We start from the raw sequence: 22313 nt of genomic DNA, 5'->3' as shown, positions 1-22313 counted from the left end.
GCATCCCAACACAGCCTTTCAGAGATGAAATTTCCTGCTAGCTTCATTCTTAAAGCAGAGTAAATGCGATCCCAGGTACATCATTTTATCAGAATCTGGGAGAATCATGTGATATCCTTACTCTCCACAGAGTTTAATTTACATAACGAGGGATAAAGGAAAATTTTACAGAAAAAAGAAAGGCAAAATGTAGTCCTCTAAAAAAATTTTGAAAAACAAAAGAATATGATGAAAACAACGGAATATTGTCCCTCATCCTTAATAGGGACAATGACCAATTAATTGAGCTTCAACGCATTATTATGTCATTATGGTGCATATCTTCTCCATCACTTGGTTCTTGTAATGACTATGTGGGTGAGATCTAGAAGCGCCCTCCTTGATCGTCTGACATCTTCGTCTTCACTCTCGGGCAGAGATTCGATTGCTGATGCGGCAAGGTTTGCATGTTTTGTGGCTAGCTCCCTTGTCCTATGTATCCCATGGCTCCTACCAAGGTAGTCAAGAGCCTGTGTTTCCCAGAAATATATCATGAAGTCAACAATAAGAATTGAATTTAAGAAAATTAAGGCGTACGTATACAACTTGGGAATTTCAAATATAAGGTAGTAGGACATTGGCAGAAGGAAAGATTATTTAAAAGAAAAGCCAGACTTTCAGGACTTGCCAGTAGATTATACAAACTTACGAGTTCAACATTAGCAGGGTTGTCAAAGCCCTGTTCGACGACTGCACGCAACTGAGGAAACTCTTCCATGGCAAACAATATTGGAGCGGTTATGATGCCCTACAAAATCATTATAAAGTTTCACATAATTATGACAAAACCAGGTATCTGAAACATGAAAGCTCAAAACAAAGCAGCATGGAAAATTATAGTTGACAACTTCTCTCATTTTGCTATGAATAAAAAAGTTAAAGTTTGCTTCAACACGCTAAACGAAAAAATGCTAGCGCTGAAATATAAATTTTCTTAAGGTCAAGCATACCATACATTCTGACAGAAAAAAGCAAGCTTGTTGAGCATTCCAAAATTGAAAAGAAAAAGAATGAAAACCAATACTGTTTCACTAATTAGCACAACTCAAACCATTCTTAAGGCTGACAGACACAGCAACAATTTCAAGCTAAGCTAGCAAACTTAGCCATTAAAGGCACCTAGTAGCTCAGTAATGAGTAAGAAAGTGAGATAGATAGACAAATCTCATTTGTTCAAAGAAGGAAATCTCACACAACCAATCAAATACTTACATGACGGATGTCAGATAAAGAGCCCTTTCCAAGAGAAGCTGATGTACCCATGAAATCAAGAACATCATCAATCAATTGAAATGCCAATCCCTGAGGGACAAAAAAAAAAAAAAATTTATCAGCTTGACATACATAAGCAAACAAACACAAATCGACCCATCCATCCATACATACATATTTTCTGATGGTTATTATGCCCATGCATGCACCATCAGAAAATATCCATGATTTGAGCTCTAGATGGAAACTTTGATCTAGTTTTGATTATTTTTAGTATTTCTCCATATATGCGTAAACTCAGAAAAGATCTTAGAACTTAGCTTGCTCCTCAAGAAAATAAATCAGGAAAGGAGTTTCAAGGGTTCACAAACCAGATTTTTTCCGTACTCAAAAGCCAACATTGCAACTTCTGCTGTATGCCCAGCAAGAATGGCGATTGCCTTGCAACTGTTTGAAATCAATGATGCAGTCTTGAAATACGTCTTTTGTATATAATATTCCATGCTGCAGTCAATATCAAATTTTATCATTATTAGCAACGTCTAAATCTTAATGAAACATAAATCAAGAAACATCATCAGAAAAAAAAAATAAAAAAAAAAAATTTATATATATAACATGAACAAGGATAAATTGAAACTACATGTATGCTTAATTGCCTGCACTCATAGATAACGGAACATTGAGTACTTTGGTAATGGAAAATTGTTTCTCACTCTTCTGCTCTTCCTACACAGCACACTTCGTCGTAATAACCCCCCCAACTTTCTTTTCTTCTCTTCATAACCCCAATTGTCTACCCTTTTCTTACCCAATGAAAATCATAAAACCCCACATACTACCAACACCCCTACATCGTCAAATGGTCCTGCAGGACAGGCTGAAAGTCCCCAAATTAAAGCTGTTGCAAGAAAATTCAAACAACATGAAATTATCATACCAACACCCCTCTCCTTTCTTTTTCCTTAAGAATTAAGTACTAATTGAAAAAGAAAAATGGGGGCACACAAAATTAGAGTGCGCCCCATACAAATTTCTTTACGTTAAAAAAAAGGTCTAAAGAAGCAGTCTACAAGACATAGCAAGCCAACTCCAAACCTTATGAACACCTACAGATATACTTTTATGACCCAGTAGTTTAATAACTCAAAAGCAAATTATGAGCAGAATAGGATTGTAACTGACAATGGGAAAAACGGAACAAAGATCAAGAAGTCAATGCATCATAATCACTACTTGGTCTAAACATCTACTCACATCACCTACCTACCGAGCAAATAGCGAAAAGCAAACAAAATGTATTTATATGATAGAAGCAGCAGAGCAGTGTACCTACAACGTTGATCGGATGTAGTAGTCATTTGCATGGTTTCACCTGTCACAAGATGCTCTACAACTGTTGAAAGTAATGATACAACCTGCAAATGCACAAAAAATATGCAGATAATATTTTAAAAAACTAATGTGAACACACATCCCTGTATCTGTGTTGCTTGGACTAGGCACTTTGGTCCATACCCATCTCAATACAACCCAATATAATAATGGATAGGCATCCCCGTCTCTGAATTGCCAGACTAATTTTTATGAAAAGTAATAAGATGGGCTCTGAGGTGGACCAGGGACATTATGGACCCTGGCAATCTACCATTTGACTGTGAGCTCCATATCTCTGTCATATAGGTACTCACAAACTTCCCCCCATGGCCCCACCCCACCCATCGGAAAAACTTTGTAGCTGTTTTAGGTTAATAAGCATCAAGATCCTGGCTAAAAGTTAATTGACATTCTTTACGACATGGGGATGAAATAGAACTACTCTAAGAATGGAGTGCCAGCACAGCGTATCGAATTTTTTGACCATTTGTGGCAGAGTCCCCTATACAAGAAACAAGATGAGCCAGAGTCCATCTAACATAGCCCCGTGTGTTATTGCTCATTTCAGTGCATTAGTACATAATAGTACATGCGTACCTCTGTGTTCCTTAGAGATGCAAGTGCGACACAAGCTCGGGAAAGCAGGAAATCCCCTGCTAGAACAGCTAACTGCATTCAATGATGGAAAGAAGAGCAACTATCATATCATGCAAAACCTTTCCATAACTGTGTAATTCCCAGCACAGATTCATTAATAAGAAGGGAAATAAAAAGAAAGAGATATCGTGATATATTGTAGCACTCAATTGCATATGGAATATTAAAATGTCCAATACTTCGCAAGAATTAATACTAGATGTCATTTAGCTAAGGGGATCAGCAGCAGCCATATACAGGCCACAAACTAAACTCTAATAGAAACAGAGATATCAGTTGACTAGCAGTGTAAAAGACAAGGGCACGGTAAGAGTCCCATGGATTACACACTTCTGGCAAGGTCAAGTATTTATCAAACTGAGGAAGGTGCATATCATGGTCTAAGTCGTTGGACTAAAATCTAAACATGATACTTTCCCTATGTAAATACTTAATGTTATGCATGTGGACGCTCTTACATGTATATATAATTATAACAATATAAACTCTCCAATACTCCAGTAAACACCTCCATCCCTATACTTATAATCAAACTTTTGAAGAGAGAAGAATAGAGGCATTACAATAAATTATGTTCTTATAAGTGAAAAACAGGAAACTTGATCAATTTTAGTGAACCAAAAGTACACCTTATTTCCCATTACACAATTTAATGAACCAACACCTCGTCTTGTATCTGCATCATCCAATACATCATCATGTAGAAGACTTGCCACCTGACAAATGAAACTAATTACATTAGAAGCTTTTTTAGGCTTGAAGTCTTAAGAGCACTATCATATCCTCGATGTGTACAACTTACACCCGAAGAATTATAATACAGACTGCATTCCTAATAAGGTAACTAGAAACTTCATAGATATAGGAGTTAACTTATAGTATTGTAGATAAGTTGGAGGGACGAAAAGGTAAGATGATAAATTTATACTTAGAGCACTAGCTTTGGGGGAAAAACTCTTGTTATTCGTGCACGTCCACCTCTGCGGGGCTTAGAACAAGCCATTAGAAAACAGTTTTGGAAGGACACAAATGAATTGGCCTCTTATTAGTACATTGCAGAGATATTATTCCAGTTTTATGTAGCATATATCAAAATAAAAGCAACAGTAATAGGATCATCAGCAAAGATAATACTAACATGAATCATCTCTGTGACTTCTGCAATACATTGCTGTCTTGCACGCAGTTCCATTGACAAAGCCTCTCTCAACTGTGTAGGAGGTTCAGGTACTGTGACATTCAGAGCTGTTGACATTAGCAATAGGACCTGCATGTAGCATAAAATTGTTGAGTAACTTTCAGAATTTATGGCAATCATTATTCTGGAAAACCTAAGGTAGGGATGAAGTATTTGCATGTTAGACACAGAGATAGTAGTAACTAAGTGTATAGGGTATCAGCCCTATGTTTAAGTAAAGTAACTTTAAAATTTTAAAAAATAACTGAACAGAGATTAGTAGTATTTAAGTGCATAAAGTTTTAGCCTAATGTTTAAGTATTAGATAGACCGTTGGCACATGTTGATTCTTTGACTTGCAGTCAAAGTTACAACAATAATATATAAATGTAGATAAGATTTTGGGTTAAAGGTTTATGGTTTCGACGTGTTTCAGGGTAAAGTTTAGAAACACCCCTGTGGCCAGGCCTAATTATATTGAACCCCAAGTAGTTTTTTTATTTTTCCTTTGTTAATACTTACACACACCTTGCGGTTTGCTTCATATTTAACATGTTAATTTTAAGGAAAACCATTACTTGCACACTGAAAATTTGCCCCTTCTCCTTAGAATATAAGATTTTACTCAGCCAAAAAAATAAATCAAGAAAAAACAACATTGGATCAAAATACTTTATGTATCCTAATCATTCTTCAAAATTTTTACCTAATTTTGAGCAAAAGACAACTTCCCTCTCCTAATCCTTCTTAAAAATTTTGAACTAATGTGAGCAAACACATCTCATACAAGGTCATGATTGAAACTATACCTGTACCATCAAACAGATTCCATTGTTTTCCTCTTGAATGGCGCTATTGCCACCCTCAAACTACTCACCCCACCCACCTTTTAAGATAAATTTTAATTACAATTTTATCCTCCTGCAAATTACCTAAAAGGACATGTTTGAGATTCTAAATAATAACAATAATGATTGTGCCCATAGCGGCTGCCATCGGTGCAACACCATCTGCCCGCATGTAGGGGTGCTGCCATGGACAACAGCAACCATGGCTGCATGGTTGCTGCCATCAAAAGCTAGCAAACGACGAGACAGAGCATTAGGATTAAAGGGGTACTTTAATAACATTGGTGAAGTAGGATGAATAAAAAAAAATTCCTCAAACTGTTGTGAGGGGTGGGAAAAGCAAGGGAGTGGCTGAAAATAGGCTTCACTTTTCCCCCTTTATTAAACTACAGGGAATACAAGCATAACAAAAGAAAAACTAGAGAGTAACCATGTATATAGGTCTAGCCACAAGGGGTGTGTAAGGTAAGTAAGAGATAACCTTTCAACTTGAGGTGTGAGCCTCAAGTCACTTACGGCTAGATAGAGCAATGAACTCAAGAGTTTTAAAAGATATGTGACAGTATTACATATAAAACCAAGGACACTGCATATAAAAACAAGCCATATATCTATTCAACTGGATTTTCCTAACAATAGGTGACATGAACTTAGAGACAGAAGATAAATTGCTATCCAGGTATAGAACATCTTGATTTTCAGTGAAACAGAGAAAGTCAAACAATTGATTAGTACTATTGCTATTACCGTGGGACGAAACCTCTTTCCCTCCACCCCTATTTTAAAGAAGTACTCAGCAGCAGAGGCAAGCTTAGGGACCTGAAAAGAAAGAAGATCAGTTATGATCTATGATATTACATTTGAATCTTATGAAACCATTAATATCAACTTTCCCTTTCAAACATATACATCCTTAGAGTAATATTAATTCAAGCCAAAGGAGAAAGAAATTACATATACCTCAGCAACTACCATGTCCCGCAACCTGTCAGCAATAAGTGACAGCTCATCGGAAACAAGGGAGAATGGGTCAAGTGGTTCCTGTAAGGCAGTATCTAAGCATCTTAATAGAACGTATAAAACAAATATCTTTTACAAAAAAAACAAAAAACAAAAAAACAAAAAACCAAAAAAACAAAAAAACAAAACTCTCTAAGAGAAAGGGGCATAAGCCAATTTAGCATCGAAAAGTTAAAATTAATCTTCTTTGTAATTGTACCACAAACAACAATACATCATTCATACATTCCATCCAGAGGCTGATCACATACCCTAACTACTTAAACTTTTGCATAATCAACCAGGAATCAAGGAAAAAAAATGTGTCTTTTGAACACTTGGGAACTCAAAGATTTCACACTTGGCATTGAACGAACAAATGGGTATGTAGCAACCAAAAGAAAAGTAAAAATATTAATACCCAACACCTCACCTCAACTATGGAGCTGCTTTGATGGTGAATTTGGTGCCTATAGCCATGGAAAACAGGTGGCAATCCCCAAGAAAAGAAATCTCTGCAACCCAAAATCTACTAACATACACTAATTAAAGCAGTGAAATATATATAGCACTTAAACAATAAATCTAAAGCTTTATGGACCCAAATTACCTTCTGGGTCGATTCACTTAGAGACTGAGAATAAATGCTGGAGACAAATAATTGATGTGCGTCCATACGACGAAGGAGCAAACACCGACACAATCCATTGAAGCTGTTTCTTCCAATCCGAGAAAATCCCCAAGAAAATAACATTTTTTTGCTTCCCCAATGAAATTATAAACGATTCAAAAGGACGAGTTGCCGATAGCGAGAGAGCAAGAGAGAGAGTTACAGCGTGTGTGTGTGTGTGTGTGTTTGAGGGGTTTTGGGGAGAGGTCGGTCAAAGTGGAAGAACATAATCGACTTCGAGTTTATGTGTAAGCGCCACAACCACAACGGCCAAACAGAGCCATGTAATAAAACGCGCACTTTCACTTTCTAATTTCTATTAAGGGTTAGTTTAGATTTGCTAATTCGACGCTCCCCATTTTTATTTTTTTATTTATTTCAATCATTGAGTTTTCTTAGGTTTCATATCGATATAAGAAACAAATAGTTAAGACATTTTCCTTTGAACTTTGGAACTTTAATTTAGACAGTTTCTGGGCCCCGTCAATATTTATATATTTATATATATAATTTATAGACTTTTTTTTTTTTTTTCTTAATTATTTATATTTTGATAGACTATTATTTTATGTATAACTAGAGAACCCACTGGTGGGGTGGTGTAGTGATTTAGAATAATTGCACCTCAGGTAAGGTTTTAGGTTTAAATTTATGTTGTGTGCGTGAGTTTGGTATATTATCGCCTCTCTTAATAAGAAAGGTTTAAAAACACAAAAAAAACTCAAGTAAACTAGCAAAGTGAAGTAGCCACTTGGAACCTTTGGCCAATAAAATTATTCACAAACAGCTTTAAAAATTATCCAAACTGTGCAAATACACAATCTAAGATGACCTTGTAAAACAAAATAAAAAAGTAGACAGTCTTGAAGATTTGCAAGGAGAGAAAAAAGAGAGGACAAATTGGCAGAGCTGGCTCATCTCATCCACCCCCAAATTCCCTCAGCAACTCCCTGAACTCATCATCAGTGCTCTTGAGCATCAATGGCAGAGGCACTTCCACTCCCCTCTGCACAACCTCCATGTGCCTTGGCTTTATCCTCTTCTCCAGGCTGAAAGCAAAGTACTGAGGAAATTGCTTCAGCTCCTCCAACTTCTTCCCCATGTCCACAGAAAAGTATTCAAACTTTGGCTTGAAGTTATTCTCAATGCTGAAAGTTAGCAGTCCAGGACACCTCAGCACCATCCCCACAGCCTCATCTCTTGAGAATCCTAAGCTCTGCAAAAACTCCAGTTTGGGGATTAGGGTTTTCTCCACACTTGATACCAGCAGCACAGAGTCATGGTAAGCCAGGGCAGCCAGGTCCTTGAACCCAAGTCTCTGAAGATAAAACAGAGCTGGCTTGAGCTGGTCTATTACACTGCAAGCAAGCAATCTGGGGCACTTGTTGATGACCTTTCTGAAGCTGTGTTCTGGGACTTTGAGGTCTTCTGAGAGGAAGATGAAAACTGGGTTGAGGTCACTTTTGATGCTGGAGGTGAGAATGTTGGGGCACATGCCAAAGATCTTGGGCAGGTCCTTTTGGTGGATGCCTTTGGATTGGAGGAAGGAAATTATGGAGTGGATGGAGTGAAGAGAGGCTGTGTGGAGAGAAGGGTTTTGGGAGAGTGCCTTGCCTGCATCAACTCCCATGATTTCAAGGCATAGGATTTTCTCTTTGAATTGGAGGGAGAGTTTGGTGTGGGTGGGTGTGTAGAGAGGGTGCTTTTGGAGGAGGCTTTTGGGTTTTGCAGCCAATTGGGTGTTTGTGCTTGTGTTTAATGCCTGGGAATTAGAGGCAGTAGATGATGACGGTGGAGGATTATGAGAAGAGAAGCACAGAGATGACTGCAAAGCTGCTGCTGCTGTTAATGGCATGGTTTTTCGAGGGGGGAGAGAAGGGAAGAGATAGCCTTCTTTTGGAAATATCTTCTGACTGGTTTTAATGGTATGGGCAGTGAGGCACACCTGGCAATTTGCTTGAATATGATTGGTTGAGTTTGGATTTCATAGATTGTTTGGGATTAAATCCAGACCAAAGCAATTTATGCTGCATCCAGTAAACTTACAAATTTGCCTTTCCCTCTCACAAGTCGCAATATCATTGGAAACAGGACTGAGAGCCTTGGATTCATTGCAGATCATGTTCTTCCTTCCCCTTGCTTCTTTTTACAAGTCATCTTTTCTAGTAGGAAGGAGCTAATATGAAGCTTGTATAGCAACAAATTTTTTAATTACCGCTAGTTTTAAACAGAAAAATATATGTTAAATTTGTGATGACATACGTACATAAATCTAATTCCCCGTAGAGCGAATGGCTATTAAAAGTACAAGATTTGCAAAATAATAATAATTTTTTGAACTTAAATGAACACATTAGGACAAAGGGGGAACAAATATTTAGTCTGTCAAGCAGAAACCCATATTTGCAGTCTAAGAAGATATAACATTAAAGCAAGTTGCGGGGGATTACAATTGTTCAAACATGTCCAGATCCAATTGGTCCATCACATCACTAATTTTCTAAGTAATAGTAAACCCAAAAAAAAAAAAAAAAAAAAATATCTTGAACAAAAATACAGACAAGGAAGTTAACTCTGCATGAAAATGCGTCTAAAGTTACATACCAAAAAATGCATCTAAGATTCCTGCCTTTATATAAATTACACCACCATAAGGAGGGGCAAAGGGGGTGCGGCTCCAGTGAAACTTGCTCTTCAAGTTCCTTACGACTTTGAGCGAGGTTTCTGATCCTACGAAGAATGCATAAATGAGTATCATTAAAATAAAAAGCGCCGTCGAAAAAGATTGTTTGCTTCCCATGAAGATATATACAAGGTGCACAACAGACAGTTCAACTGGGACTCTGTAATGCATCAGCAAAAGTCAGACAAGGCGTGGCTGATGCTCATTTAACTGTAATTGCTTTATATTATAGAAGCTGAAACCCAACTGCTAAAATTATGACATCAAATGGCTTGGTTTCAAACAAGAGAAAGACAACGTGGCCCAAATAAGTTTAGTTAGTCTTCCTGTACCCAATGGACATGTTATTGATAACTGAAATACATTTAATTTCAAAGAGAGAAAATAATGTCCTACTACCAATGTATATCCAATCATGCAACTACCTAGACTGAAAATTGCAAAATGATCATACTTAGCAATTAGCAACAATAGAAGTTCAGTTTCCTACCCATCATATTCACACGCAGCATAAACAATCTAGAGCTTCTCGTGGGTGCACGTGCATAGTATGTGTGTGGGTGGGTGGTAGTCTTAATTATTTGATCGAATGTAACTTCTTGACAGAAGATAAAACCAGGTGTTTCCTAATCATCAGTCTTTTCAAGAGAATTAAAAGAGCTTCATTCTAGTGAAACACTTACATGTAATTGGAAGTACGTTCACTGCTCATCTCAATGTTGCCCCTGGCTTCGACTCATAGAGTGGTGTCGAAGGAGCTTCTGGCCAGGGTTTTGGTGTTCATCCTGTAAGTAGAAATGCAATCAATGCATATGGTGCAACAAGAAGATATTGTTCAAATGGTAAGGGGAAATGAGAAGCTGGTTAAACTATAAGTGTTGGATCGGAGGATGCACACACTTGAGTATAAATGTTGGATCTATAACACCAAACCAAATTATAAATGTGGGATCTACAACACCAAAGTATAAATATAAAAGAAATAAACCTTGTATAAAGATGCTGCTGATTCGGACTGTCCCGTCTGAATTGCAGCCTGCCCCAGGGAACGCAAAGCATCAAGCGCATCTAACGTCAGCTGCCAGCCACAAAGTGCAACAACATCAGCACTGGTACCAGGGCCACAGCCACTACTGCCAGCAGCAGCAACATTCCCATTGACCCAGGGGCAGAACTGGTTGTGATGGCCAATTGGATCAAATTCCATAGGTTCTTCATAATTGCTCTCACCTTTTGGAGGTCCTGAATAACCAAATAGAGTTAACATAGCACCAATCAAAAAGCATAAAAATATATATAAATGACTAAATCCTTTTTAACATATATTTAAGATGTTAAACTGTCAGTCACAAATATCTTAAGCAGTAAGCATCACTTTTCAACTTCAATAACAAGTCAACGTATTGCTCTAAAAATCTTAATCATTCACCATCCCTAAAAGTAAACATAAGAAAGAATAGAAGAAACTGTCTTCATATTCGTACAAAGTTTCTTTAGAAGAATTGGGAGGTGAGATATGATACAGGAACATAACTGCCCAAAATATAGATTTTTACCTATCCCATTGGCAACTGCATATTCTGATTCTTGGTACACACAATTGTTCGTAAATGAAGATTTGCCAGCATTTTTGACCTCCTTTTTGGTTGTTCTATAATTGGAGTAAACATTAGCATTGCATGAAAGAGAAGGGCGGGCATTGTTCTCTAACTTGCAGCTTCGACTAATTTTTTCACCACTTTCCACAGATTCAGCCTTAGTAGACCCATCAACCTTTGAGCCACTATCAGCCCTCCCTACAGATCGAGATAGCATCTCCTGGCTATCACCGTGTGGATCTTCCCTATTTATTTCATCAGGAACAATTTCATCCATCAGTCCAGGATCTGGGGCAGATTCGCCTGTCTGGCCCTGATTTTCAGCATCTTCTGTTCTGGGCTCCACATCACCAACTACACTATCTGCTCTATGGACAGATACATCAGCCCCGTGAATCTCAGCTTCATGACTAGCACACATTCCAACACTTCCTCCACTAATCCCGAAACTAAACCCATCCCGCGCCTGAGCAGTCACGGTTTCTGTGTTGAAAATTTCTTCCCCATCATTTGTACTACTAACACCCATTTCCCCAGGAATCACATCAGCAACAGGTTGGAAACCAATGCTCTGCTGAGCTTGATTACTATTATTCAATTCTGATGTATCATTCATGTCCAGATTTCCATATGTACTAGAAGTGGGGAAATGAGTATCATAATGAACATCATCAACATCTCCCGGGTAATTTTCAACACTTTCCATAGAGTCATCATCCGTACCGTGACAGATTGTATCCATTGCAATAACTGACGACGCACGTGCCGAATCCCTATTCGAATGGATTCCTGCAAATTGATCACTACCTTGCTGAAACGAAGCAACTCTATTACCATCAGCATAAATTTCAAGACCCATTGAATGACTCGGACCAGCACCAGACGAACAATGTGTATCGAAAATATCTGAATCACGAGCACGTTTTGAGGGCCCAGCTGAATATTGTCCACCATCAGTAACTTCATCACCATCACGATCAATGACAGTTCCTTCAACACTATCAGCCTGCTGCGTCCTTAAATGTGGTCTATCAACAGAGCTGCCACCTTTTTCCAAACTCCGTTTACGAGAGCTGGGACCCCTTGATTCATATGAAGCTGCACGATCACCAACCTCACTGCCTGCAGGTTGCCCAATCATCAGATCCCTTCCCATATCTACATCGTGAATGTTTCCGGACATTTCTGTTCTGCCGAATTGGTTAAAAGTGAAACCACCTCCCATTGTGAGATTCAAATCAACATCTGATTTTGGAACCAAACTCCCCCCAGTTGTTGTTGCTACCTCATCACGGTCTTCAGTCTGTTCTTTCTCTGCATCATCAGCAGCAACCCAACCACTAATCCCGCTGGCTGCACTTGCCCCACGTGTCAATCCCATTTTCTTGCTTGTGTCAGGAATATCAATGTTGTTGGGAGTAAATCGTGCAGGGCGAGGAATGGTTAAGAAATCCAAAATTCTAACTGTAGCACCACATAAGCTGCAATCTAGTAAAGGTGACCTGAGATCACCTCTAGATTCCTTAACTAACACTTTATTCTTTCCAGCATCCTTTCTAGCAGAAGCAGAAACTGCTTTCCTGCTTGATCCAGGTTCCTGTGAAAGATGGATCTGGGCATACGTAGGCCCAATAGAATATCCATTTCTAGCTGATTGGGCTGAATGTTCTTCACAGTCCTGAATATTCAAAAGCCATCTCGGTTCCCATCCACAAAGACTTATAAGCCTCTGAGCCTGATAAAGGAAAGGAACTGGGTTAGAAGAACATGTAATTGAGTAGTACGTAATTGACCAAGTCAACAAATCACAAGAAGGAAGTTCATAAATAAATCTTACACGAGAATATAAATAGATTGCTCCATCTCGGGAGCTTTCCAGTTCTGGTATACTTTCTGATTTAAAATCTACTTCCCCTCCCATTAGATTCTGCGACTGGGACAGAAAGCGATCAACCTGTGGACCCCGAGAAACCCACATTTGCTCAACTGCAGATGCAGCTACTTTAGGTAGAGAGTGGAATTGCAAAAGTCCATCACATCTATCCTTATATCCCCCAATTAAGGCAGACTGAGGGGTAGGAGGGAATTGCACCAGGCTTTCTGGGCAGCTGTTTCCTCTCCAAGGACAAGCAACTTTGTGACCAGAATCCAGCTGCTTGACAAAGACTTCTGCTGCATTTTGAACTTCACATTGAAATGAAAAGGAAAGAACAAAAAAAAGATTAAAAAACAGGAACAGACAAAGTTATTGTATTCTTAACTAATTTTTTTTATCAGAAGGAAAATAGGAAGGCAAATAACTTATTCTAAAATTGAAGATTTGCATTATTATACTATATTTTATAAGAAACAATAATTCTATTAACAAGTAAAAAGAGAAGTACATAGCATGGTGGGCAAGAAGTCCAACAGGAAAACCCAACTAAAAATAGACAAGACCACACTAATCCAAACAACACTTAGCCCCAAACAGCATAAATTGGATCAAACAACAGGGGACATCCTTCAAACGCTTAGACAAGGTCACAGGGAAGCCTAACTTGAAGCAAGGAATTCAACTCTGTCCCACAGTTTGGACTCAGCAACTTCCAGTTAGATGGTAATTTTGCAACCATCAAATATAGATATTGTAGACTAAACAACCACTTGAAACCAAAATAACATAATGCATTAACAATATAAGAAATCACATTCTTAACGGAATATTTCAATTTTATCTTACAATAAATGCAGAGTATGTAGGTCTATAAACATAAACTTTAAACAACAATGCTTTAAAATCAAATAACTAGAAAGCCCCTAAGACAGCAGTAGCTAACCTTCATCAGGAGTCCAAGATGGCAATAAAGAAAAACCCAGGGATGCACTGCATGATTCACATGCAATCTTATCAACATCAACATTCACCCAACCTCTCCGAGCACATGCCAATGAACTGATGACCTGCAGGCAATGACAAAAGCAACAGTTAGATGCTCTGAAACATATAAAATGTCAAAAAGCTTCATTTGAGAAACATTATAAAAGAAACTCATAATTTGCGCTACAAATCACAATAACCAGTTGAATATTTAAAAATATCACCATACATTTCATCTTTCTATATAAATCCCTTGATATGACAATTCCATAGCCAAAAACAAAAAAAAAACAACAACAACAAAAGAAAAGGTATTTCATTTCGATAACATAAAACTAAAATATAAAAAAAAGTACAGTCACTATATATATTCATATAATAGGTATAGGTTATGTGTATGTGTACATGCACGCATTTATGCATCTAAATGACTTTATAATGGAAGTATCAGTGTTGCAAAGTTTACCGTTACAACTCAAATAAGTACAGAAAGACTTCAGATTTAAAATTTTTGTTTATGGAAATAATAGCTAAAGTGAAAACCTTGGGCTTTGCAAACCAATTTGAAGGCTTAAAGGTAGCTAAGCGACGCAGTAAGTCTCCTCTTTCCCAAGGTCTACATGACAGTCTTGATGATCCAAAAATAGAACTACCCCCACCACCACCACCAGCAGCACTCGTGCTCAAAGACGTCATTGGGGGTTGTGAACCAACACAAGATATGGATGCTCCTTTGGAGCCTTGTCCATGAATAGACCCATCTACACTCCCCACATTTGCCGGAACAGTTGGTGAAGATGCCCCCGCCGAACTAATACGCAGAAATGAAACATATATAAGGAAAATCGAATTAACAATAATACATGTAATAAATTGTAACTGAGTAGAGTGTAATTATTTCACCTAGAAAAGAACAACAGCTTAATCTAAATTCAGCTGAAAAAACATGCAACACTTGGTAATTAAGCTGAAATTCGTGCACTCCACTTTCACAGTAACCAAACAGAAGCGTGAATTGACCGATTCACCACAGAAATAACCAAAACCCTAACACTGACAACACAAATTGGTATACTACACTCACAGCTCGAACCAATAGCAAGCAAATGCAAAACCCTAATTAGATCAGCAAGAGAAATTGAACGAAAACGAAGACCGAAAAGCCTTGTGAACAGGGAGATAGAGAGAGAAGAGAGCAAGGGGAGGGATAGGGTACCTGGCAGCAGGAGTAGGATCAATGGTCCCTCCGGAGCTGATGACCTCCTCTCTCATGGTCGTTGATTTTCCCCACAATGTTTTTCGAAAGCAGAGAATGGGAGAACGCGTACTGGCAGCTCGTTTTATAGCGAGTACCGAATGCGTGGCGCGTAAATGATACTCACTATTTTTTTTTTCTCTGCAAATCTGGGTTGGGTTTTACGGGTCCGACTGGTATGTATGTTGGGCGGGGCGGGTTCGGTTTGAAATTTCGTTGGTTGGACCTCACTACTGGACAATGGGACTAGACGAGCCTGGTTGGCCTTGGACAATTATTTTATATAAAAACTTTTATATTTATTTATTAATATCTTCCCTAAAACTTGAGAATATGATTTTTATTGATATATTTTTATACAAGAGTTTTTTTTTTCAAAAAAAATATATGTTTGCGTTGCATTCAACGGTTGAATTTGGAATTTACCAACAAAGCAAATCATCTAACTGGATAGGATTCAATGCTTCCCAAATTACTGGACAAAAAAATGTTGAAATCACCAAAACTACTCTGAAAATTTTAAATCTCAAGTGATGTGTTTATATAATTTTTTCTTTGTGTTTTGGTGTTGATGTGTTTATATTTCACTTTGTAAGATAACTATTTTGAAGTGCCAATAACAGCTCTATACTCCTTTATCGATCACAAGATATTACGAAAACATACCTCGAATACTCTTTATTTTGCACCCCAAATTGAATCCAAAAGTAAATACAACTTGCATGTATTATTACACAGATGTAATAAACCAAAAATGAGGGGGACAGAGAGAGGATGAACAACTGTTTGATTACATATTTTCCCTGTGGAATGTGTTTGTATTTGTAGAGAGATATTAGATTTCACGTTTTATTTTGTTCTCTCTCAAAGGATACAACAACAACTAACAAGTATAATACATTCAATTCCCAACCCAAACTGCACCAAGTATCTAACAAATGACTTCTGAATGACACTCAAAGCAAATACCCCAAGTACTTTATATAGATAATTCTGCAAGCCATGCTGTCTGTATTCTTTCAACAACTGACATCTGATGAGGTTCACTCAAATTTTTTGAATAAAGAAACAGAAAATAGCGAAGAAACCCGTCAGTATGTTCTGTCAAGGAAGCCAATCATCAAGATGGCAGCGCACCGGCACTGGCACCTGCAGGAGAAAAGGTGTCTTAGGGTCTTGCTTTCAAAGTGATTATTAGGAAAGGAGAGCAAGACACTCTGATTAATCCTTTGAGTTTCTACAGATTAGGAATTGAGACTTACCACCTTCTGCTTCCTTCCTTGATTCATCTCCTGATTTCCAAACAATATCTTTCAGCCCCGTCGACAAGTTCTTGTAGAACTGTAAATTTAAGAGAGTCAAGTGAAAACATGCAAATGAAAAAAATTCACAACACAAAACAAGAACAAAAAGGATTTGTGCATGCTCTGTTGTAACGGGAGTTTTAAACGTTGTGCAAGCAGCAGCTAGATGGGCAATAAACCTAACGTCGTAGGGGACTAATAATACATGTCTGATCCTTGAGTGGCGCTCTACATCTTCTTACTTTTCCTTGAAAAATCAAAGAAAAGTAAAAACATGCATGGCCAAACGTGATCAGTCGGGCCTGTCTGGCTCAACCTGGTAACTCAATCTGGTGCTGACTTTCTAGGCCGATGGGTATACCAAACTCAAGACTGAAAATAATTCTCACTTCTATATCCAGCCCACATCATGTGGCCATATGAGGATAAATCCTCTTATTTAAATCAGCATAAAATTCCCTTGCCATTTGCTGCTTGCTATGTAATAAAGCAAGCAGGGTGCCGACCCAGCTTTAGCCCACCAACTGCTAGCGATTAAATTTTGCAAGCAACAGGTGAAGCCCAGAGGCTATTATTTGTGAAGAGCCCCTAATTGCTCTTAATTAGATGAATATACAATACTTATTAGATGTCATGATTGCATCAACATTGCAATAACATACATTGTGAAATTCCAGAGTGTCTCCCCCAGACTTGCGGAGCTCAACCATGTAGAGTGACGGGGCCACCTCAAAAATCTGGAAAAGAAAGTTAGTTTGTATCCCATTTGTCAAAAGGGGCGTCAACTCAACAGGAAAAAAAGAAAGTGAAAGGTCAGAAAATGAAAGAGGCCTACCTCTGTTGCAACAGATAAATGACCTTTACGTCCAGTTTTTTCACCTTGAAGCTTCAACTGAGATGGATAAAATGAAATCAGGTTGTGTTACATATAGATGCATTTCCTCAGCTTTAAAATATGTTACCAGGGAAATAGAAACGGAAACTCATATCACATCATGCAGAGAGAGAGAGAGAGAGAGAGAGAGAGCAGTCATTGTACCTTGAAGTTATTTTTCTTTACACCAAAACCCAAAGGTCCTGCAGCTTCCTCAATTTTCGAAATTATCTCATTAGCAGGACGTTTGGATGTGAATCTTGTTTCTCTTTTAACAAGTTCCTGGTTAGTTAAGGAAATGTCAGCTGTCTTCTTAAACTTTACGCAAGCAGAACCAAAGAGGAAAAGATAAGACTTGCTAATAATGCAAACAGAGAAACTACAAGGTGAAATATAACAATTACAATTTTACTTTTTTTTATAAAAAAATTTGACCATACCATTTTTTTCTCAAAAAGACTATTGAGATTCAGGCCCTGGGATGTAGAGATAAGCTCAAAGGCATTCATCGTGACAGGCGCCACATTTCGTACTTCTCGCCTCTCCACAACAAGGTTTTGAGATTCCTGTGCTTGGGAAGAATAAAGTAGATAGTCAAGCCCTGGCATCATAAACCAAAGTAAATCATAATACGTAATGTCTCACTCTTACCCCTGATTCATTGAATATAGAATCCACGTCATCAAGACTGACATCAACTTGTTCAAAACTAGGTGGCTTATATCCTTTCTTAAACCACTCATTCTCAATGACCTCAGCAATTGTAATTCTCTGTTTCATGAAATTAGCTTGTATAGTAAATGCAACATATAAATAATAGTACAAAAAACAAATGGAAACACCTGGAAAAGGGAAAATTCTATATTATAAGGGAAAAAGACATACTGCAAAAGGGTTAGGATCCAATATTCTCTTAATTAGCTTCTTTGCACTTGAGGAGAACCATGGAGGACATGTGAAGTCGGCCTTGAATATCTGGTGGTCGCATAAAAACCATAGATGTAAAACAAGGATAACAGTGCCATAGGATGACAAAGCAAAGTAAATTTAAAGAGGAAGAATTAATAGGTGGGAGAGAAAGAGAGAGATTCACCTTTTTGTATAATGCCATGAGGTTGGAATCTTCAAAAGGCAAATAGCCAGCCATTAAGACGAAAAGAATCACACCACAAGACCATAAATCGGCTTTTGCTCCATCATACCCTTTGTTGTTTATCACCTAGAAAAAGAGTGTCATTAAGTGGAACATGGTAATAAGAGAAAGAAATAACTGATTAAGCTAACATACCTCAGGGGCAACGTAATTTGGTGTCCCACATGTTGTGTGAAGCAATCCATCTTCCTAAATTAAAGGGATAAGATAATCACTCACATATTCTGTAACAAATAAATGTAAAACTGCCTAATTATTCATCATGGTATATTATGACTACAAGTGTGAGATAGGTATTGTCAAAACAAAATAAGATTCAGGAAGCCATCCAGTCCTCACTATCAAATTTTGAATGGATTTAATGGGTTTACTTTTGCTTAAGGCATTAAGTCATAAGACTCACTCGAACTTGCTGAGGTAGTGCACTCAGTCCAAAATCTGAAACTTTCAGAATCCCATTAACATCCAGCAGCAAGTTCTCCGGCTGTAATTTACAACCACAACAGTTTAGTCTTACGTGGTAGAATAGCTCAACACACACACACACACACACACACACACACACATATAAATATATATATATATATATATATCAAAGGGGGAAATCATAATTCCCACCTTTAGGTCTCTATGAAAAACACCTCTGCTATGACAGTAATCCACAGCATTTATAAGCTGCTGAAAATAATTTCTTGCTTCATCTTCTTTCAATCTTCCTTTACTTGCCTGGCAATTGAAAATAGCGCAAAGATTCTGATTATACATAATATATCATCATACGTAAATAGAAAGTCCAGAAAGAATTGAAATAAGCAGTGTCTTACAATTTTGTCAAACAGTTCTCCACCAGTCACAAATTCTAAAACGATGTATATTTTTGTCTTGCTAGCCATCACCTATACCATAAACACAGCAGGAAGTCACTTCCAAGTACCAAAGAAAACAGAAGAGAGAGAGAGAGAGAGAGAGATAAATGGGACAATAAAGAAACACTAGAACATAAATATAATGGTTTAAAATAAATCACAGTTTTAAAACTCCGCAATGGAAAAACTGCACCACCTTCTTGTACGTGTTTGTTTTGATAATGATTAAAAACATGTACAAGTATATGCCGAACATGTATTTTATCCCAGATAGTGATTAAGAAAACAACAAACTTCTAAACTATTTTCTAAGAATACATATAGAAAACATTAGGAATCCAAAAGGAGAGGACATAACAACAATTAATACTCATTCAATTTTATAAATCAAAATACAGATATTGCTTTGTCTAACCTCATACATACGGATGACATTCGGATGTCTTATTAATTTCATCGTTGATATTTCTCGCTTGATCTGCAAAAGGAGAGGACATAACAACAATTAATACTCATTCAATTTTATAAATCAATATGAGAACAAAAATGACCATGAAAACAAAATTATTACTTTTGTTTCTTAAATTAGCTTTATAAGTATAGATGTTAAAGATATCAAAAAGGCAAGGTCAGGGTAACAAAAGCATATCTGTCAAGTCAGACCATGTGATTGGCTTGTTTCTTATTGGTTGGAATTAATCTCAACTAAACCTTTATTCCAAAAATCATTGGAGTTGGTACATCTACTAACAGGGTATGCTGATAGCAAACTGACGTCGATTCAATTTCAGATGTTAGTCAAGTTTAGCTGGGTTTTCCAACATCCCACAAACAAAGAACCTCCGAAGGCAACTCACATGATAGTTGCAATGAAATGCTCACATTCCATTTCTTCTTCCTTTATATTTCCACAAGTATATGCTTTACGAAATATCTAATATAAAACAACAGCAGTAGAGGATATATTAAGTAAATTGTGGAACTTAAATATGTTTAAGAAAAGTCATAATCTCCCTAATTCAACTTTGATTGTGAATCTTTAAATCTCTCTTCGTTTCTCATAAGTTAACTTGGAAATTAAAAATAGAGAACTTTTTTAAAACTATACAAAATTCTTCAGTGTCAAGAAAGTCAATAAATTTCTTATAAATACACAAATTTCTCCAAAGTCAAAGAGTCAATAAAACAGTTATAATCAAACAGTAAAATGATTCGGGTCAGAAAACGACAAACTCAATCAGTCGTGCGTGTCAATCTTTCCGAAGTTGACTTTTTTCTCCCCTCACTTCCTCTCCTTGTTATTAACTTAGCAAATAAAACTAAAAATAAAAAAATTCATTTTCCCTTGATTCTTCCTCTCCATTTTTTCACCAACCAAACAGCAGATTATCCAACATTACAATCTCCAGAACATCATTAAATTAACAGGAAACACAGAGGGAAATTAGTCAAAATGATTAAAAAAAAATTAACCTGGCCGATCATCTTGTGCTTGAGGACCTTTTCCTTGTCGAGTATTTTAATGGCGAAGTTCTCACTAGTCTCGACGTTGCGAGCGAACTTGACCTTGGCGAAATTGCCCTCCCCAAGGGTCCGACCCAACTCGTACTTCCCGACCCGGGTCCTGCTGCCAGCCGCCGACCTCGACGACATCTCCAATCTCTTTCACTCTTTCTCCCCCCTCTATCTCTAGAATCTTCCAAATCGTTCCTCTCAAACTTTCCTTTCCAAATTTTAATACAGCGTTCCCTCTACCTCTTCTTCTTGCAAGGCTGCCAAACCTGAGACTTCGTCACTCTCATTCTTCCTTTTTATGCTTTGATCCAAAACAAAAAACAAAGCCCTAATTCTCTGAGCCAATCAATCCCCAAATCGAGGTTCAAACTGGGAAAGAGGAAGCCTTTAAGCCAACACCGAAGCACGAGGTTGAAGAATCGCTGGCCGTTCGATCCGAGAAGAACCCCATCAATTCGGTTCCCTAATTATGAATCAAACGGATACTGATGATGATGGCGGTGATGCATGCACAAAACTGAAAACTTTGTTTTGGAGCAAAAATCAGAAATAGGTTGATTGGGCAGCGACCCGATGGGGAGATTGAATCAGGGCCGTCGATCTGATCTCTGATCTCTGTGTTTGCTGTTTTTGGTAAGAAATGGGGAACAATGGCAGGCTTCAAATTGAATGTATCAAATATTTTGGGCGATGATTGTGGGGATGGAGAGGTGATGGGCTTTGGACTTTGTATTGGTTTCTTCGTGTCTATACGAGGAAGGCTCCATCTGAGGAGATTTTATAATTTACTTTTTTGGAGGTTTGGGAGGCTGAGAAGTTGGAATTCCCTGCTTTGCAGCCCACATGTTCTCTACTTCATCTCTTTTTGGTCTTATGAAGTATCGGCTGTGATGTGCCATATAGCTTGTGTGGTGTCACTTTTATTTTTATTTTTTATAATAGATGAAGACAATAGATTGCATTTATAATTCAAGCACAAAGTCCGTCAGTCACAAGAGCCACTACAAATACATAACGCAGTAATCACAAAAAGTAGCACAAAATCCGTAAGCCACAAAAGTCACTACAAATACATAACGTAGTAATTAAAAAAAATTAATTTATAATTCAAGCACAAAATCCGTCAACGAAAGCCGCTACAAATAGATAATGCAGTAATCATGAAAAATTAATCCAAATAGGAAGGATTCCACCGGCTCCGCACATAGCCATAAAGGACCAATCAT

At 37.6% G+C, this 22313-nt stretch overlaps 3 protein-coding genes across 5 annotated transcripts; all 3 read right to left on the bottom strand.

The window, feature by feature from the left end:
• Positions 1-16: 16 nt before the first annotated feature.
• On the bottom strand, positions 17-7270 carry LOC117626379 (solanesyl diphosphate synthase 3, chloroplastic/mitochondrial). 3 transcript variants are annotated; one of them, XM_034358051.1, is made up of 12 exons: positions 6920-7270; positions 6743-6838; positions 6271-6351; positions 6058-6129; positions 4424-4552; positions 3915-4001; positions 3226-3297; positions 2584-2669; positions 1623-1755; positions 1252-1341; positions 689-787; positions 17-509 (listed from the first exon to the last, which is right to left on the bottom strand). In XM_034358051.1, the coding sequence occupies exons 1-12, from the start codon at positions 7061-7063 to the stop codon at positions 330-332; spliced, it is 1269 nt and encodes a 422-aa protein (XP_034213942.1). In that variant the 5' UTR covers positions 7064-7270; the 3' UTR covers positions 17-329. The 3 variants fall into 3 exon arrangements, with proteins under 3 accessions (XP_034213942.1, XP_034213943.1, XP_034213944.1); XM_034358052.1 differs by lacking the exon at positions 6271-6351 and having other exon boundaries at positions 156-509; positions 6920-7253; XM_034358053.1 differs by lacking the exons at positions 6271-6351; positions 6743-6838 and having other exon boundaries at positions 156-509; positions 6920-7253.
• Positions 7271-7710: 440 nt separating this feature from the next.
• LOC117626382 (transcription termination factor MTEF1, chloroplastic) lies at positions 7711-9244 on the bottom strand. Its single transcript, XM_034358056.1, has one exon. It carries the CDS (start codon positions 8832-8834, stop codon positions 7899-7901), a length of 936 nt encoding a protein of 311 aa, XP_034213947.1. The 5' UTR covers positions 8835-9244; the 3' UTR covers positions 7711-7898.
• Positions 9245-9355: 111 nt separating this feature from the next.
• On the bottom strand, positions 9356-21847 carry LOC117624262. The gene is made up of 23 exons (XM_034355415.1): positions 21046-21847; positions 19988-20050; positions 19531-19602; positions 19325-19432; positions 19110-19190; positions 18842-18895; positions 18647-18772; positions 18439-18528; positions 18205-18324; positions 17994-18119; positions 17719-17835; positions 17515-17571; positions 17342-17416; positions 16638-16716; positions 16497-16524; positions 15337-15501; positions 14664-14931; positions 14080-14203; positions 13098-13444; positions 11219-12995; positions 10651-10904; positions 10346-10447; positions 9356-9709 (listed from the first exon to the last, which is right to left on the bottom strand). Exons 1-22 carry the CDS (start codon positions 21223-21225, stop codon positions 10376-10378), a joined length of 4383 nt encoding a protein of 1460 aa, XP_034211306.1. The 5' UTR covers positions 21226-21847; the 3' UTR covers positions 9356-9709; positions 10346-10375.
• Positions 21848-22313: the final 466 nt, after the last annotated feature.

This window comes from Prunus dulcis, chromosome 4 (assembly GCF_902201215.1).
Source record: "Prunus dulcis chromosome 4, ALMONDv2, whole genome shotgun sequence".
In the NCBI taxonomy this organism is placed as follows: Eukaryota; Viridiplantae; Streptophyta; class Magnoliopsida; order Rosales; family Rosaceae; genus Prunus; species Prunus dulcis.
This window is presented reverse-complemented; position numbering and strand designations above follow the sequence as displayed.